At 39.0% G+C, this 19,704-nt stretch overlaps 1 protein-coding gene across 5 annotated transcripts in view; it reads right to left on the bottom strand.

Moving 5' to 3' along the window:
* Positions 1 to 6,829, bottom strand: part of THUMPD2 (THUMP domain containing 2) — a 40,787-nt gene extending 33,958 nt beyond the window's left edge. For 4 of the 5 annotated variants that reach the window (XM_044261689.1, XM_044261690.1, XM_044261694.1 and 1 more), the window contains exon 1: positions 6,701 to 6,829. In XM_044261689.1, coding sequence (XP_044117624.1) covers positions 6,701 to 6,826 — 126 coding nt within the window. In that variant the 5' untranslated portion in view covers positions 6,827 to 6,829. Of the gene's footprint in view, positions 1 to 1,449; positions 1,464 to 6,700 lie in introns of those variants that run through there. The other variant, XM_044261692.1, reaches the window with a different exon arrangement.
* Positions 6,830 to 19,704: the final 12,875 nt, after the last annotated feature.

Raw genomic sequence — 19,704 nt, 5'->3', positions numbered from 1 at the left:
ACAAGTTTTAGAAAGTAACTTTTAAAAGTTTAGAGTTTATGCTACCTGACATAAAAATATAGCTGATATTAAAGCTGTCACAAAACAAGCTAACTGACATGAAATATCTTGCCAAGATTGTGGGGGAACTGAATGAAATATTTTTACTGAAAATGTATGGTTTTAAGATTTAAGTTCTATAAGCAAACTGATGAAAACATCTAGACCAGTGATTTTAATCTAGTCAGTGATCTAGATATTAATTTGTACTTTTTAATTGTAGAAAGATCTTATCTTATGTGAATATGAAGGGAAACATTTTATACAGTGTTCTTCCTCTAAAAATATCATTTTGGGGAGGTGGGAGGAACAACAAAAGAATAAGATTGAAAATCAAGTTAATTAAAAGGAACTAAAGGCTTAATTTATTTGGGGAAACAAATCGTTAAGAAGTTTTGAGGCATTAAAATGCTAAATATATTTTCAAAACCAAAAACAGCATTTTTCTATTTAAAAATTAACATTAGGCTTACATTCCTTTCACAAGTAATATGCAACTAATCAGAAGTAGTTTGCTTTTTTGGGGAAGATTTTATTTGACAGAGAGAGAGAGAGAGATCACAAGTAGGCAGAGAGGCAGGCAGAGAGAGGAGGGTGTTGGGAAAGCAGGATCCCTGAGATCATACCTGAGCTGAAGGCAGAGGCTTAATCCACTGAGCTACCCAAGTGCCCCAGAAGTAGTTCACTAAATTGCAAAACAGTCACTATGAGAATCAAATAATGATATATCATGAAAGCATTACCTCCACCAAAGGTAAACATAGAGTATTATGCCTTAAAGCAGTAGGGAGAATGAGTTTTGGTGCTTATGAGTTTAAAAACTGCTGAAGCTGGTATTAACCTTTTTCTTTAGTTTACTGCTTATAATTGGTCATATTTCAGTTACAATACCCAGGGGAGAAATGTGGCATTTTAGGATATTTCATCCTAATATTTGTTATTTGAAAATTTATTTATATATACAATCTGTTTTTTCCATTTGGAATTAAATCATAACCAAGTGTCTAAAACCAGCTGGTTTTATGTCTAACACTTTTGAAGATGAAATAACAGTCTTTATCAAAGTAAAAACAGTTCTGTTGTCAGCTAGCATATCTAAGCAGTTAGTGTTTTTGCATTCCTTTTAAAATTCAGGCATTCAAATCTAACACAAAAACTAAAAGTTTAAGCCTAGGTAAAAATGCATAGGAGGATATGTGATATCAAAGTTCTCCTAATTCTACAGATGCCATTTTGTTTTAGAATTAATTTTAAATTGCTAAGTGAAGAGCTGAGGTGGTACTTGAGTTTTTCTGATTCATTTTAGGAGAATTGAAAAAATACAATTTACTTAATTTAAAAAATCCAAGAAATTTCCCTCCAAAAAATGAAGAGACACTTAAAAAAAAAAAATCAACCTTATACAATTACCCCATTAAGGGACGCCTGGGTGGCTCAGTTGGTTGGATGACTGCCTTCGGCTCAGGTCATGATCCCGGAGTCCTGGGATCGAGTCCCGCATTGGGCTCCCAGCTCCATGCGGAGTCTGCTTCTCCCTCTGACCTTCTCCTTGTTCATGCTCTCTCTGTCTCTCTCTCAAATAAATAAATAAAATCTTAAAAAACAAACAAACAAACCAACCAATTACCCATTAAATAAAATAACTATGAAATAATCCAACTATCTGGTTATTTGGTTAGATCTACCCCACTACCTTCCATCACCAACATCCCACTAAAAAATAAAAAACTGGCTGACTTATTCAGGTTTGGACCCAAGTTAAAAGTCTTTGCTATATGGGTTTATGAGGACCAATTAATTCACTGACAGGGCCTTTCTGGCTAGCTGGCATTAGGTACACTTCTATTTTATTGATTTTATCTTAAAAATATTCTTGCTATTATTGTTATAATAAACAACAGTATTTAATACATTAAACATTGTTATAAAGTAAAGCTTAATTTTTACCAATATATTTCTTTAAAGAAAAGTAGTCCAGGTAAAATAAATATATATTACATGTGTATATAAAATATATTTTACTAATTATACAATATAAATTAAATATTTATTAAACATACCCAGGAACCTATAAAGTTTGCCACGAGGAGGAAAAAAAAAAATCTAACCTGCATCTGACCAAAATCTAGATACAACTTACAAGATCCCAATTTATAGGAAACAGGATAGAGAAGCATGTTAAACCACACCATGGAGATGCAACTGGCAATATCTAGACCAGGGGAAACTCTAGCACGGCTGTCCAACAACTTTCCATGATGACAAAAACGTTCCATTACCTGTGCTGTCCCATGCAGTCACCACTAGCCACATGTGGCTTCTGAACACTTGAAATATGACTTAGAGAGTTTTTAACTTAATTCTAGCCACCACATCCTATTGGATAGCATAGCTCTAGACTAGGGGTCAGAAAATGAGGTCTGCTGAGCTAAGAATGGTCTTTACATTTTTAAAGGGATGTAAAAACAAACAAACAACAACAAAGAACGTGTAACAGAAACCACAAAGTGATCCACATATGTGACCTACGAAATCATAAAATATTCATCTGGACCTTTAAAGAAAAAGTTGTCTGACCCTTGCTCTAGACTATGGGACAAACAACTCTGCTTCTTTAGCAAATAATAAATTGCAGGGTGGAAGAAGAGAGGTGAAGGGAAAATCTATAAATTAAAACAGGCTTAAAAAAATTTTTTTTTAGAAAAATAAAAGATCCTTAAAAGAATATCAGCCAGTCATAATGCATCCTTATTTGCATCCTCATCCAAATACACAAACTTAAAAACAGAAGTGAGACAAGTTGAAATTTGAACAGACTAGATATCTGATAAGAAATCATTTTTAGAAGTGCCTGGGTAGCTCAGTCGTTAGGCGTCTGCCTTCAGCCCAGGTCATGATCCCGGGGTCCTGGGATCCAGCTCTGCTTTGAGCTCCTTGCTCCACTGGGAGCCTGCCTCTCACACTCTGCGTGTGTTCCTGCTCTCCCTGGCTGTCTCTGTCAAATAAATAAATAAGATCTCTAAAAAAATATTTTTATATGTGATGATACTGCAGTTCATGCCATTATGTTTTCTCTCCTATATTATACCATATATATTATGCTGTAGGAGTTCTCTCGATGGTCCCCTGATCTGCACTACAGCTTCCGGCAGTGACTGCGCTCAACCACGTGATTAGGAAGCAGACCACCTCCGCTCTGACGTAAGGTCACCGGCGTCAATCACCTTCCTAAAGCTCCATCCTCCTTCTGAAGTACCGTCAGAAAGTCAGTCAATAGTAGCCTAAAGTCCTCCACCTCACTTCATCTCAGCACTTTGTCGTGTCACAACATCACAAGAAGGGTGAGTACTGAATGATAAGATATTTCGATATTTCGAGAGAGATGGAGAGTGAGCAGAGACCGCATTCACATAACTTTTATTACTGTATATTTATAATTGTCCTATTTTATTTATTGTTAATGTCTTACTGTGCCCAATTTATATGTATGTATATGGGTATGTATATATAGTAGAAGATAGTATATGTAGGGTTGGTATTATCCATGTTCTCCGCCATTCACTGGGGGTCCTGGAACATGGCTCCTGTGGATAAGACCACTACTATATAGACAAACATTTACAGATGAAGTTATCTTAAGTTTGCTTCAAAATAACATAGGTGGAATGGGAGGAGCATTAAAGCAGAATTCACTCTGGAATTGTTCTTGCAGCCAGTCGATGAGTATGGGATAATTCACGACACTATTCTACTTTAGTGTGTGTTTGAAATTCTCCAGGATAAAAAGCTAAACAGAATACACAAGGCATCTTCTATTGCAAGCTGCATGTTCAGGGAAGCACCTAAATCGGGGGAAGAGTTTGCGAGTTAAAATGCAAATGACTGGGCTTTCTACTGGAAGAAACAATTTTGGAGGTGGTAACTAGAGACACGCATTTTCAACAAGCTCCCCATGTTTTTTCACTAAAACTGGAAGAACACTGATTAGAAAGGTGTGATTCATTTGTAAAAGTAAACAATCACTTCTGAATTAATTTGTTTTGTAAATTCAGATTTTACATCAATTTCTTGAAGCAAACCAAAATTTCTAACAGACTCTTGTTACCGTGTGAATGATTTTAAGTATTACTGTGCAACTCATTCTTTGGGAACATTTATTGATTATTAATTGCAAGACATTGTGTTCCACATGCTATCAATCTTTATCTCAAGGATTGCTCTAATCCTTTTTTTTTGAAGATTATATATTTACTTATTTGAAAGAGAGCGCACAAGCGGGGGGGAGCAGCAGCAGGAGAGGGAGAAGCAGGCTTCCCATTGAGCAGGGAGCCCAGTGTAGGGCTTGATCCCAAGATCCTGGGATCCTGACCTGAGCTGAAAATAGATGCTTAACAGACTGAGCCACCCAGGCACCCCTGCTCTAATCTTTAAAGTAGGTATTATCATCTCCATTTTATATCCAAGGAAAGTGAGGCTCAGAAACTTGAGTATTTTGCCCAAATTTTAAAAATCTATAAAAGAAGATTAAGATTTGAACATATCTTTGGCCTCTAAAGTCTACATACACTCTTTTCCATGCTGTTACAGAAATAACCTACATGCTTCCGGAGGGTATCCCACCATAATTTAATGTAGTTGTAAAGCACACAGGCTTCAAAGCAGAAAAGCTTCAGATACAAGTCCCAGCTGCACCATGTAGCAATCAGTTTTCTTTTTATTTCTTTGTAAAGTGGAGGGGAAAATGACCTCTCACATAGGATTCTATTGAGGATTAAATCATATCCAATGTACATAAAAGTGTCTGACACACTTTAAGTGCTTTATAAACGTTAGATGCTATCATTATTCTTTCAGGATTGCCTTAACTTTTCAAAGTTTAGATCATGAAACTGAGATGGAATTTCAGAGGTTATTTGTTCAGATTCCATTTCCAAGAATATCTATCCTTATCTTTTTTTTTAAAGATTTTTAATTATTTTAGAGAGAGAGTGAGCAAGAGAGTCAGAAGGAGCAGGGAGAGGGAGAGAGGGAGAAGCCGACTCCCCACTGAGCAGGGAGCCTAATAATGGCACTCAGTCCCAGGACTCCAGAATCATGACCTGAGCCGAAGGCAGACACTTACCTGACTAATCCACCCAGGCGTCCCAGCATATCTATCATTAAAACATACACAATCAAAATACAAATCCTTAAATGTTTTGGTATTTAATTCTTCTCATTGCCAAGAAATTTGTCCCTATAATTAACTGATTTTTGTTGTTGTTGTTTCTGTGATGAACACTTTAGTCCTCCCATGTCTCATTTTGTCTTTAGAGAAGATGGAGAACAAACAGAGAAGGTAATTTTTCTAATTAAAATACTCCATTTGGGTCAAGCCTTATATTTTTCATACTAAGAATTCTAAGTTAACATTCTTTTTTTTTTTTTTTCCCCCTCAAATCAGTGCAGCATGATGTAACAGCTGCACAGGAGCCAAGGAACTGGACCCAGGTTCTGGCCTGCCTGGGTTGGACATGATTATATATTCATGCCTGAGTTCAGGCAGCTTGGGTTTAAATTCCACGTCTACCACTTTACATGACTTGAATAATTTACTGGACTTACCTATGCTTCATTTTCCTTCTTGTTAAATGTAGAGCCTACCTCACAGGGTTGTTGTGAAAATTAAGCAGGTGAATACAGAGTAAAGACCTAAGAACATGGGCCTGACAGAGCCTAAACGCTTACTTAATGTCAGCAGTTCTTACATTGTTGCTTTTTTAGATTAGCTACATTCAGCATTCTCTTAAATTCTGTGACCCAAACCGATACCATTTTTCACGACCCCCTCTATCCTCCAGGCCCCCACCTCCCTCACTGCAGAAAATCCTTTTGTGGCTTGCACTGTAAGGGGTTGCTAGAGTGGCGTGGTCAATTTCATTTAGTAAGTTTTCCTTTTCCAAAAACACATCATGCACACTGTCATCTAGAGCCCACCACGTTACGGGAGTCTGTTTCGATTACATCTTTTCTCTCTGCTTTCAAGAAACCAGTCCAGCATTTTCTAGAACTAAACGCAAGTTCCAAACCTCGTTCATTTCATTGAAAGGAACAGCTAGATATCACCGACTGTTAACTTCCTCCAGAAGTTGGACTGCGAGGCCTCCAAGACTGTTATTACTTTCCTAGCTGCTATTTACTCGGTGTTTACGGTGTAGTTGAGATACCCTTTATCATATAATCCTCTCAACAATCCTATGAAGTAAATACAGTGGTGATCGGGAAACTGGCAGGACTCAAGTAACCGAACCTGAAGATAGCATTTGTATGTAAAGGATGGAGAAAGGCTTCTAACTCTGTCTGGTCTCACTGACAGGGGCACTATCCTATACCTTCTTTTAAAGAATCTAGGAAATAACTTCGCACAACCTCCCCCCCCCCTTAATAAAACTACAGACGTGAGATAAGCGGTCATAGGAGGAGAGGGGAGAACGACTGGCGGTTCTTTCCAGCAGTAATTAAAGGATGTGTCAGAACTCCGAGGCCCAGGACCGTAGCCTTGGTGGGTCCGGGGGTTGAAAGCTGGGGACTCGCGTCGCTTTCCAGGGTCTACACGGACCCGGGCACGGAGGGAGCAGGGCCGCCCTCCTTTCCGCCGGGCCGCGCAGTGAGGCTGACTCACCTGCGTGGCCGCCAGCCGCGCCCGCACCTCCCGCATCAGGAAGGGCTCCAGGCCGCGGCCCGCGGTGCAGAAAAACCTGGCGCCCGCTGTGGGGCTCCAGCCGGAACCTGTCGGCGATGCCACCATGGCGGCCCGCGCGGCCCCGCGCCTCGGGGTCACGTGGCCTGGGGCGCGCGCACGGCGCGTCCCCGCGCTCCTGGCGGTGTGCGCCGGGGCCGGAGGGCGGGGTGGAGCCGGAGGTGGGGTTAGGGGGTGCGGTCCCCTGGGAGGGGAGCCTGTGGGTTGGCTTGGCTAACTGCTTGGAACTTCCCTGATTAGGCATGTGGGACTGTTTAGAATCACAGATGGAAGGGATACAATTGGGATCTGTTACTGGATTTACAAAAAGGATATATATCATCTAATCCATCTGTCTTATTTTTGGAAACTGAGGAAGTTGATCCCTAGACAGACCAAGGTATAGTTAGTGGCACAACTGAGGCTGGTCTTGATGGCCAGTGTAATGAGCTTTCTTCTATTTCTCCAGACTTACTCCACTCCTCTTCTCATTCCCGCCCCACTACTCTGCTAAAATAAGGAGGCCTATTCTGTCTACACCAAGAATTGGGCCAAAGCTGGGAATCTTTATGACCAAGAGCAGAAATTCCTATTCCCCAACTAAAAGTTTTCATGTTCATGGAATAGGTCACATTTCTTGCACTACTAAGTTTACCACGAAGGTAATGAATGCACCATCCAGTTTAGGCCACCTGATTTAATTGTCTCTCTTAACAGTATTGAAGCGACTTTTTAAATTTTGAATTTTGAATTGGCAATGAAAATATTACGTGGGAGGAGTAGAATCCATATTACAAAGTGGACAGCATTACATTAGCTCTGCAGTGATATGAAGTTATAAAGAAGTTATATATGTAGTTATATTAACACATATAGAAACTATTAAATAGTGCTTCTCCTGTGCTTCCCAGAGGGACCTAGGCAAATAAGGGGTCTCCCTCTTTTCCTCCCCACCCCACCCCAGCTCCTGGTCTACTGGCACAGTAGTAAGAAAATTCTTACAGCATTATGCAACACAAGTGTTTCAACATTTCAGTCCTAAAACTTCTTCTCACATCCTTTCATTTTGACAAATTCTTTCCTTCCTTCTTTCCTTTCTTTTTTCTTTTTCCTTTCTTTTTTCTTTTTTTTTTTTTTTTGGTCTCCAGACTATGTTCTCGTTCTTTTGGCAGTTGACATAGCTCATCCCAACTTCTTTATGCTCTGGGATTCCTGACACTCAAGTCTGTCTGGGGAAACCCATGAAACCTCCTTAGTACTTCCTACATTCTGTCCCCAAGATGGTGAGCACCCAGACATAGTTCAGTAAATACTGGGCACCCACTCTCTGCCAGGCCTCGCACTAAGCCTTGAGGATGCTAATATGAGTGAGCAAGGGTTTGGACTTTAAGGGGTTTTGAGAATGGTATGATTGATTTAATAAGGATGTACCCAAGATGCTGTGGTAACACTGAAAGGCAGCAGGGAGAGCTTCCTGATGAAAGTCATTCTTGAGCCAGTCCTTGAAGGTTGTGTAAGAGTTAAATCACTCACTCTCTCTGGGGTTGGAAGGTATAGCCTTTCAGGCAGTATGAGCAGCAGATCTAAATTTGACTGTATGTGTGTCTGGGAGTGGGGTGGGTTGAGGGACAGGAAGGCCGCATCATCAGTTAGGTATTATTAGAGCATGATTATATGAGTTGGAAACTTGATAGAGATAAAGGTAGAGAGGTGGGTAGAGGTAATGTTATGGTGGTGCTGCCCACGGTGGGTGAAGAAGTGACTCCTCCATGGTTAGCAATATGCCTTTCTGGACAGAACCACTGCTGAGCTGAGGCTGCAGTCCTCCTGACAATCTTCCCCTTACATCCTCTTTTCCTTTCTTCTTTGCCTTTCTTTGCCTTTGCCTTTTCCCCAGGAGCCTTTGGTCAGCAAGGTCAGGGGCTACTCTTGCTGTAGTTGGTGGGGGTGCAGAGGCAGGTACATTTGCTCACTGTTGGGTCTTGCTGTAGCGTAGCACTTCCAAGGATGCCTTTGAGATGAGGTGAAAGAATTGGAGAATTGGAGTTTTGCCTGTTTAGGGAGAAAATAATTGATTTTCTGAGAGGAGAGTTACCTGGAATTCTCTCCTCATTACTCACATACTCTTCGCTCCATCATTTCTGCTTCTCATTAAAATATATCTCTACTGGAAAAGAGAAAAGACTGACACCTATGGATGCTTAGCATATGCAGATGAGCTTTGCTGTTTTAATATTGCATATTCAACAAGTAGGAAGTTGGCAGTTGTCAGGAAAAATTTTACAACAGAAATGCTTTTAAGTGGGACCATTTTAAGAATTTAGGGCGTGATTATTTGCTTCAAGATCTCCATGTTTTGGAATTCCTTTAATTCTTTTTTTTTTTTTTCTAAAAGATTTTATTTATTTGACAGAGATCACAGGTAGAGAGGCAGGTAGAGAGATGCGGGGTGGGGTGGGGGAGCAGGCTCCCTGCTGAGCAGAGAGCCCAATGTGGGGCTCGATCCCAGGACACATGATCTGAGCTGAAGGCAGAGGCTTAACCTACTGAGCCACCCAGGCGCCCAATTCCTTAAATTCTTAAAAGTGTTTGATATAGGGGCATCTTGGTGGCTCAGTCAGTTAAGTGACTGACTCTTGGTTTTGGCTCAGGTCATGATCTCAGTGTTGTGGGATCAAGCCCCATAGGCTCCACATTCAATGTGGAGTCTGCTTGTCCCTCTCCCTCTGCTCCTCCCCAGTGTACCTGTGCTTTCATGCAGCTCTCTCTCTCTCTCAAATGAATAAATAAAATCTTTTAAAAAGTGTTTGATATATGTACTTAGATATTAAAATGCAAATGCTTTAGGTTGTGAGATCTTTAAGGATGGGATGACTTCATTGATCTGAGCATCCATAACAAACATCTGGCTTGCCTATGGTAGTTTCTCAGTTAATTTGTGCTGAATTGGATGGAATGTAACTAAATGGAATGTAACTTCCTAGCAGTCCTCCTCAGCTAGGAGAGATTGTAATAACCACCACACCAACGGGGGCCCTTATGAGTGAGGTATGGGTAAAAGGGTAGAGGATTGAGGCCAATGGAGGGAAATGAGGGGATAGAAGGGACCCCAAAGATAACTTCTTCACAATTTTGCCTACTACTTCCCCTCTTTCCTTAGCATCCTTTTTATTCTCCCCACGTGCTTTATAAATAATGTTCCTTAACTAGGAGTACTTGTCAGAATGACCTTTAGGATCCTTTCAATATGTCATGTTTGTCCACGCCCTCACACCTCCAGTGTTCTGGTACATTTGAGTGGGATTGGTGGCGAGCCAGATCCCTTCTCCCCATCCAATTGCCAACTTCTCCAAAATGCCCACTCTCTTCCTTTTCCCAGGCCTTTCTTATACTGCTTCCTTTGTCTAGAATCATCTTCTCTTCCATTTCTTTTTTTTAAGGCTCAGGTAGAATGCCACATCTTCCAGAATGTTCTCTGCTGCCTTTCTAGCATGCTTCTATTTATATATTTTATACCTTTATTATTTATTCATTAATAAATATTTATTGAGTCCATGTTAGTGTATCAGTTAATATAACAAGGTTCCAGCCTTGGAGAAACTTTCAGTTTAATGGGTGGTAATGGTGATGGTGCGGGATTGCTGAGAGAGACACATAAAGGATGACAGCACAGTGCAATATATGGAAAGGAAAGAAAAACAGTTGGGCCTGGCACATAGTAGGCACTTAATAAATAAATGGAGTTGCACAAATGAACTTACCCCGAAACCCAGTGAGCACTTGTTATGTTGGTGGTTTTTCATCTCCCTCTGAGCATCTTTGCTAAATCAGGACATTCTTCTTCTCCTCCTCTTTCCTCCTTCTCCTCCACTTTCCCTTCCTCCTCCTCCTTCTTCTTTTTAAGATTTTATTTATTTGAGAGAGAGCGAGAGAAAGAGAGAACACAAGTGCGTGTGGAGGAGCACTGGGAGAGAGAGAAGCAGACTCCGCACTGAGTAGGGAGCCTGATGCGGGGCTCGATTCCTGGACCCTGAGATCATGACCTGAGCGAAGGCAGACACTTGACTGACTGAGCCACCCAGGCCCTCCAATTCTCCATCTTCTGAAACTCATCTCCCCAAGGTTTGTACACACCATGGGGATACAGTGAACTTTTGCCCACACCACCCAGTGTAGTAACTGTAAGGTTTTATAGATTTTTTAGAATTCAGTGGAGTCACAACATTGTGGTAAAACCTCAGATATGGACACAGAAGTCTGTTGGACACATATTCCAAACAAGTCAGTATAGATTGTGAAAGAATCAACAAATTTTTATGGTTGCAACTACAAAAGCAATTTGAGAAAAAGCTATTGGTCACACAGTAATCATTTAAACCACTTATATGTACATGGTAACTACCTTGAATGGTGCTCCTTTAAATATACAGTTAGAAAAGAGGAAATTGAGCAGAAAATCACTGTATTGTGTATGTAAGTACTGCCTGTGGAACATTATTTATTCATTAATGTTTATGTCACTGTAGTTTTAATGTAGCCTCAAAATTCAAAAGGTGTAATCTCCATGCCTTAATCTAGAGAGAGAATTCTTTTATATGTATTATCTTGCTTTAGTTATGTAGTTATGCAATGAAATTATTATTTCATTATTATTTTGATGTACAAATATACTTTAGTATACCCAGTGCTTTTTGGGAAAAGTAAGACATGCATTTAATGCATATTTCAAAACACTAGGGTATTTGATGTGATTTTATTTGTTTTAAGTATATTTTGAGCTCATAAAACCGTATTTATATCTGATAGACCCTTATAATGTCCCAGCTGGAAGAGGATATGAAAATTATTTCTTTGATACATTAGCTGACTGAACAAATGACTGAGTATGCAATTTTCTTCAATTTACTTGGATGAACTATATTGCCTAAATAAAATCAAGTTATTTTCTTCTTGCAGTTATGTTCACCTCACTCAGATTGTTGTTTTAATATTCCTTTTCCTTGTGCTGCATTTATGTGTATATTTACTATGAATTATTTTCCATTAGAGGCTTGTTATTACCAATCTTCCTATTTCTTAGTATGAGGAAAACCGCATAAATGTCCCAGACTAGCTCGGATTCCCATATTTTGATATTCCCCTCTTCCATTTTCCGGTGAGACTCACTCTTTCTGGTAGATGGTCATTTATTTTGCCTGTTTTAACAGTAGCAATTTAAACAGAATCACCTTAAAACTCAAGCAAATGTAATCTACAAATGAACAAAAATAACCAAGAGAGAGATTCTACTTCTTCAGAAATACAAATAGAGAGTACCTTGTTTTAATGTGAATCGTATTTGGCAGAATAGAATCTGAAGATTTTATTAGCATGTTGGCTTAATTCAATCAACTTTTTTCCCATTGTCTCCTTGAGAATTGAGAGTGGACTATGGAGCAAGCAAGCATATAAATATGTTTTCTTCTCTAATTTTCTTTTTGTTGGGGGGAAATAATTTTTCTTTGCTCATGGACATTTTGTGCTATTTTGAAAAAAAAAAACCACATTTTAGCACCCTTGAAAACCTTTTTCTGATATATAGCCATACATAATCAGGCTTGTCTTTCAACACTCTTCTTTTAGAAAGCTTGAAATTTAATAATCAAGAATATACTACTTATGGGGCACCTGGGTGGCTTAGTGGGTTAAAGCCTCTGCTTTTAGCTCAGGTCATGGTCTCAGGGTCCTGGGGCTCTCTGCTCATTGGGGAGTCTGCTGCTTCCTCCTCTCTCTCTCTCTCTGCCTGCCTCTGTGCCTACTTGTGATCTCTGTCAAATAAATAAATAAAATCTTAAAAAAAAGAATATAATACTTATATTTAATGTTATGAATTTTTAAAACGATATTAATTACTTGGCTAAACAGACAATATAGATACAAAATAAAAGCATGCAACCTGCAACATGCGGTTAGGCTGTCATTTGGTTCCTCCAGGAAATACCTTCAGAATAGGACATAATGCCAGACATTATTTGGTACTAGATGAGCTTCTAGATTACAGGCAGATACTTGTATTTTTATCACAATATGTTGCTTTATTGCCCTGTTACCCTATTAACTTATTCCATATAGATTATCTTAAATCTTCAAAATCTAAATGTAGCCAGGTTGGGAAAAATCTTAAAAGCTGGCTTTATCTTAGGTACAAAATAGTTTTTAGGAAATTTCCTTGATTGAGTTCAGCAAGTCTTCAAGTCACCAACCAGAGAAATATAGAAATTACTAAACTTCTCTGCATAAAAATCAACAGGAGATAGAGAATACTGTGAGAGGGAAAATCTGATAAGGTAAGGGATGTATGGGACAACCGCGTGGTAAATTGAGGCCAGTGGGGATAATCCAACCAGTTGTATGGTACCTAAAGAATTTCTAAGGATATTCACTGCTCAATTTAAATTTGTTTCTGGTGTTACCATATTAAACCCTCTTCTGTGATCCCAACTTTCAGTAAAACAAATAGACAAAACATAGATTTTTGCCTGAGGTATTTTAGGATTCGTAGTATCAGGGTATTGTGATGTGGAAAAGAGGCAGCACCATTTACAGGGCCTGTGGATGTTTCTGATCTAAGAAAATTCAGCAGAAGCAGAAACTCAGAGCAGAGCTGGTAAGAGAAACCTGAGTGTGTCGGTCTATTACCAGGAAATGTACAGAGAGGGGTGTGTGGTCACCCCTGACATACGATGGGGAGGCAGGCCAATTTCAAATGATGGAAATCCAGCCAACAGCTGGGTTCAACTGCATTTATCCCCTCAGCTGGAACAACAAATTTTATATAAACCAAGCATCTTAATATTTAATCACTGGTAGACATTGCAATCTCAGGCAACCCAGAGCAGGTTAACTAATGAGGATTAGAATCAGGGAATCATGGGTTGGCCTAACAGTCTCAATTTTATATTTTTGGATGATCACTTTCTTCTAGTTTTTCAAGCAACATTTAAAATACTACTAGCTTTTCACTAGCACAAGGATTAATCATATTAATCAGAATTGCTTAAATCTGTTATCTGGACATCGTGTGTAGTTTGTACTGGATGTAATTATGTTGGTTGTCTACATTGGATGTAGATCCTAGTGTAGATTTCCCAGACACTTTGGGCTGAGCACACATGCTCTTTAAGTTGGCAGCATTCTTCTCCACTGTGGCGGTGAGCTTGGCTTCTTATAAATGACATGTTTCTAAAGTTGTGAAAGAATGTATGTGTTGGAAGAGGGGGAGATACTGTTACAAACTTAGAGACTCTTTGTGGACTGAGAACAACAATGACAGTTTTGAAGAGTTGGATTTCCTCAGAAGACAGAGCACTTACAACAAGTAATTAGAAACCATTGTTAGCCCGAACAATTCCAGACCAATGTGACACCCATATGTTTTAAATATATTGCTCAATATGGTCAGCATTTGCTCTTTCAAACTGATCATACACAGAATAAAAACATTGACGCACATAACTTTGTTGAAAACTGCATGAAGTTGGGTGCCTGGGTGGCTCAGTGGGTTAAAGCCTCTGCCTTCGGCTCAGGTAATGATCCCAGGGTCCCAGGATCACGCCCCGCATCGGGCTCTCGACTCTGCAGGGAGCCTGCTTCCTCCTCTCTCTCTGCTTGCCTCTCTGCTCTGTCAAATAAATAAAATCTTTAAAAAAAAAAAAGTAGAGAAGTTTTGGAAGAAAAATTGAAGAAGGACCTGAGGAAAATAAATCTTGTGTGAAAGGTTAAAAAGAGTTGGAATTGTTTAGCTTGCGAAAATGAAGGAAAGGCTAAGAAATGCCTTAAATATTTTCAAAAATATGAATGGGATCCTTCATGAGATACTTGCCTCTTTATAAAGAGAACTGGAAAAGGGCACAAGCTCAACCCTTCCAAGATTTCTGAGACTGGCAGTTCCCCTGGTCTGATGTTCTGACTGTGTGGCCTGCTGATTCCTCTCCCATGATGGTGTCTTCTGGGTGTTCCAGAAATCAGCAACTGATGTTTACCTCTATCTATCACTTTCTATACAAGGTTGATATCCTAAGATCAGGTCAGAAAGGGTGAAATCACAGGGCAGAGACAGATGATTACTGAAAAAGATAGTTGGATCATTATGCACATCAAGATTTTGATGAATGAAAAAATTTCTCGAGGAAAAAAAAAAGATTCTTTTGTCTTCCATGAGCTCTTTAGCTTTTTCTTCTGTTAGGATTTATCTCTCAGATTGGTTTTGTTTTGTTTCTATTTTTTCATTATAAAAATCACATAACATAAAATTTACTATTTTTAAATGTGCAACATTAACCGTAGTCATCTCCGTGGTTGGACTATGGAGCTCCAGAACTTTTCATGTTGTAAAGCTGAACAACTTCCCATTTTCTTCTTCTCCTCATGCTTGTCATACTGGATTTTGATGGATTTTTTTTTTCTTACATGTTCGTCCCTTTCACTAGTCTCCAAGTTATGGAATTTATCCATCTTTTGACCCCAGAACCTGTCACATAGGAGATGCTTAATAAATGTCTGTTGAATGAATGTCAGAAGGAACATCAGAATGAATCTTCAAATAGAGTTATGGGACTAATAGTAAGTTGAAGGGTGTGGCCGGCACTATTACGTGCTTTCCTAACCCGACCTCTTTATTTCTTCTCTTTTTAACAAAACCCAGATTTCTCTCATGATGACAAAGTGCCAATCCTAGCAATGACTCTTGAATGGTCCAGTCTGTGATTCTCATTCCTGGCTGCACATACAGATTCCTGCTCCCCCTCCGTGGGGGAGGTTTAACTGGTTTGAAGTGGGGCCTAGGCACTAGAATTTTAAAAATACCTCCCGCCAGAATAGAGAACCATTGCCAGGCAATCCTGTTCTTCTTTATCAGATATTGGCTTGTCCAGGCTGTTTATTCCCTGAGGTTGGCCACGTGACCTAGTTCAGGGCAACAAATCTCCACTGGGTTTTCTGGAAAACTTTTTGCTTTTCTGATAAAAGAAACAAATACCAGAGAACTCATCTGGTGTAGCATCTTCCTCTTTTCGGTCTTGAATGCATATGTGATGCCTCATGCTCTAGTTGCAATCTTGCGACCACGAGGCAACAAGCATTAAGAACAAAACCCCAAGTTAAGAAAGGGGAAGCAGAAAGTTGGAAAGAGCTTGGATCCCTAATAACATTGTTGAACCCTGACTATCTACTATTTCTTGCTAAATAAGCTGTTAGTGTCTTTATGTGTAGTCTCCCTAATAGTGGTTCTCTCGTTAATTACCTGCTTACAAAAGCATTTCAGACTGAAACAAAGGGTATCCTAGACCAAACTCAAATTAGATGCAAATAAATCCCCAAAATGAAATGGTTTTTGAAAGACCTGGCTAAAACTCTAAAATAATTTGTCTAAATATGTAACTGCTATCGCAAACATCCATGATATTTCCCATAAATTACACTGGAATAAAATTATCAAAAACAGACCATGGTTAAAAATGTTCCATGATCATGGATTGGAAGAACAAGTGTTGTTAAGATGTCTGTGCTACCTAGAGCAATCTATACATTCAATGCAATACCTATCAAAATACCATCAACTTTTTCACAAAGCTGAAGCAAATAATCCTAAAATTTGTATGGAACCAGAAAAGACTCTGAATAGCCAAAGGAATATTGAAAAAGAAGACCAAAGCTGGTGGCATCACAATTCTGGACTTCAAGCTCAATTACAAAGCTGTAATCATCAAGACAGTATGGTACTGACACAAAAACAGACGCATAGATCAATGGAACAGAATAGAGAAGTCAGAAATGGACCCAACTAATCTTCGACAAAGCAGGAAAGAATAGCCAGTGGAAGGAAGACAGTCTCTTCAACAAATGGTGTTGGGAAAATTGGACAGCCACATGCAGAACAATGAAACTAGACCATTTCCTTACACCACATACAAAAAGAGACTCAAAATGGATGGAAGACCTAAATGTGAGACAGGAATCTATCAAAATCCTAGAGAAGAACACAGGCGACAACCTCTGTGACCTCAGCTGCAGCAACTGCTTGCTAGACACGTCTCCAAAGGCAAGGGAAACAAAGGCAAAAATGAACTATTGTGACTTCACCAAATAACAAGCTTTTGCACAGCAAAGGAAACAGTCAACCAAACCAAAAGACAACTGACAGAATAGGAGAAGATATTTGCAAATTCTTATCAGATAAAGGGCTAGTGTCCAAAAGTCTATAAAGAACTTATCAAACTCAACACTCAAAGAACAAATAATCCAATCAAAAAATGGGCAGAAGACATGAACAGACATTTTTCCAAAGAAGACATCCAAATGGCCAAAAGATACATGAAAAAATTCTCAGCATCATTTGGCATTGGGGAAATACAAATCAAAACTGGAATGAGATACCCCCTCATACTGGTCAGAATGGCTAAAATTAATAAGTTGGAAATGACAGGTGTCGGTGAGGATGAGGAGAAAGGGGAAACTTTTACACCATTGGTGGGAATGCAAGCTGGTGCAGCCAGTAAAACAGTATGGAGGTTCCTTAAAAAGTTGAAAATAGAGCTACCCTATGAGCCAGCAACTGCACTACTAGGTAAATACCTGCACCCCAATGTTTATAGCAATATGTCCACAAGAGCTACACTATGGAAAGAGTCCAGATGTCCATTTACAGATGAATGGATGAAGAAGGATAAATAAATAAAGAATATATATTTAGATGTATATATAATACATATATATATACACATAATAATATATACATACACATAATGGAGTGCTACTCAGCCATCAGAAAATGATATCTTGGGGCACCTGGGTGGCTCAGTGGGTTAAAGCCTCTGCTTTCAGCTCAGGTCACGATCCCAGGGTCCTGGCATCGAGCCCCACATCGGGTTCTCTGCTCCGTGAGGGGCCTGCTTCCTCCTCTCTCTCTGCCTGCCTCTCTGCCTACTTATGATCTCTGTCTGTCAAATAAATAAATAAAATCCTAAAAAAATGATATCTTGCCATTTGTAAGGACATAGATGGAACTAGAGGGTACCATGCTAAGGGAAATAAGTCAATCAGAGAAAGACAATTATAGAATCTCACTCATGTGGAATTTAAGAAACAAAATGGGAAGGGAGGGAAAAATAAAAAAAGACAAAATCAGAGAGGGAGACAAACCATAAAAGACTCTTTTATAGGAAACAAACTGAGGGTTGCTGGAAGCGGCAGGGGTGGGCTGTGGATGGAGTAACTGGGTGATAGGCATTAAGGAGGGCATGTGATATAATGAGCCCTGGGTGTTATACAAGACTGATGAATCACTGAACTCTACCTCTGAAGCTAATAATACACCTTATATTAATTAACTGAATTTATAAAAAAAGAAAACACAAAAAACCCCACACCAGACCATGATTGGTATACTATAATTCTGTTTAGCATTTATGTTTTTATGTTTCCAATCATTAACATAAGCATGGTAGAATGGCATATCTAATTTTTAAAAATAATATTAATTAATTGAACCAAAAATCTTTTCAAGCATCCATCAGCTCTGTGCCAGGTGTGATTTTAGCTACGCATATGGGAAACACCAGTATATGTCCTCCTGTCTATCTTATATTGCCATTAGACATCTTATGGTGTGTAATCTTCGGAACCCAGAAGTTGGCATTATTTTCTGCAGTTTAAATTTACAGAATTAAAAACAATGGTATTTGAAAATTGTAATTATATCTGTTTTAGGTCCTTTGAATATGGTAATGAATGAGACTGAAAAGGTCAAAGCTCACAGAGCTCATTTTCTAAGAAAGTACTTCTCTGGGTTAATGACCATGTAAGAGTTCCCTGCTCCCTTTGGGTTTTGGTTTATTCTGGTAAGATTTGACAGCTGATATTATGACTGCAACATATTGCTCTATTTGGAAATAGAAAAGGAATATAACCAGTAGTGGCCATTCCTTTCTGACCGCTGGCAGGTGCCAGTCTTCTTATTCTTGACTCTCCTGCTTGCTTTGGTCAATTTAACAGCAGTTGAGTGAGTTCCCAAGAAAATCCACCAACCATGAATGCAAAGAGGTGGGAAAGAGACAGATACAGGAATTAATTTCCTCTAAGAGTCTTCTTCAGATTTTACCTCAATTAATTGCTTGAGATATGTATAAAACCATGCACACAAATGATTAATTTTTATGTGACACATTTAAAAAGGTTTTTTTCTTTTTCTTCCTCTTTTAAAAAATTTAATTTTGTTTTTTGTGTTCCAAGATTCATTGTTTATGGACAACACCCAGTGCTCCATGCAATATGTGCCCTCCTCAATACACACCACTAGGCTCACCCAACGCCCCAACCCTTTCCCCTCCAAAACCCTCAGTTTATTTCTCAGAGTCCACAGTCTCTCATGGTTCATCTCCCCCTCCAATTTCCCCCAATTCACTTTTCCTTTCCTTCTCCTAATGTTCTCCATGTTATTCCTTATGCTCCACAAGTAAGTGAAACCATATGATAATTGACTCTCTCTGCTTGACTTATTTCACTCAGCATAATCTCTTCCAGTCCCGTCCATGTTGCTACAAAAGTTGGGTATTCGTCCTTTCTGATAGAGGCATAATACTCCATTGTATATATGGACCATATATTCTTTATCCATAAAAAGGTTTTTAAAAATTATTTGAAGATAATGGTAGAAAACTAGTATCTAAAGAAATACCAAGATCTCCAGAGACTGGGGCTTCAATATTATTTCTTCAGTTCTTTAACATTTTTAAAAAATGTTCAAACATTTTTTAATTTTAAAACTATTTACTATTGCAATTAAATATTATTGATATTTAACTATTATCAACTAATCATAGAGGTTCTTATAGGGAACTCAGTAGGGAAAATTCTTCTTCACTAGCTATCCTTTGGCTAATTTTTTTTGCTTAAAGAAATATATTTTTTTA

Source organism: Neovison vison, chromosome 8, assembly GCF_020171115.1.
Source record: "Neovison vison isolate M4711 chromosome 8, ASM_NN_V1, whole genome shotgun sequence".
NCBI classification, from domain to species: Eukaryota; Metazoa; Chordata; class Mammalia; order Carnivora; family Mustelidae; genus Neogale; species Neogale vison.
This window is presented reverse-complemented; position numbering and strand designations above follow the sequence as displayed.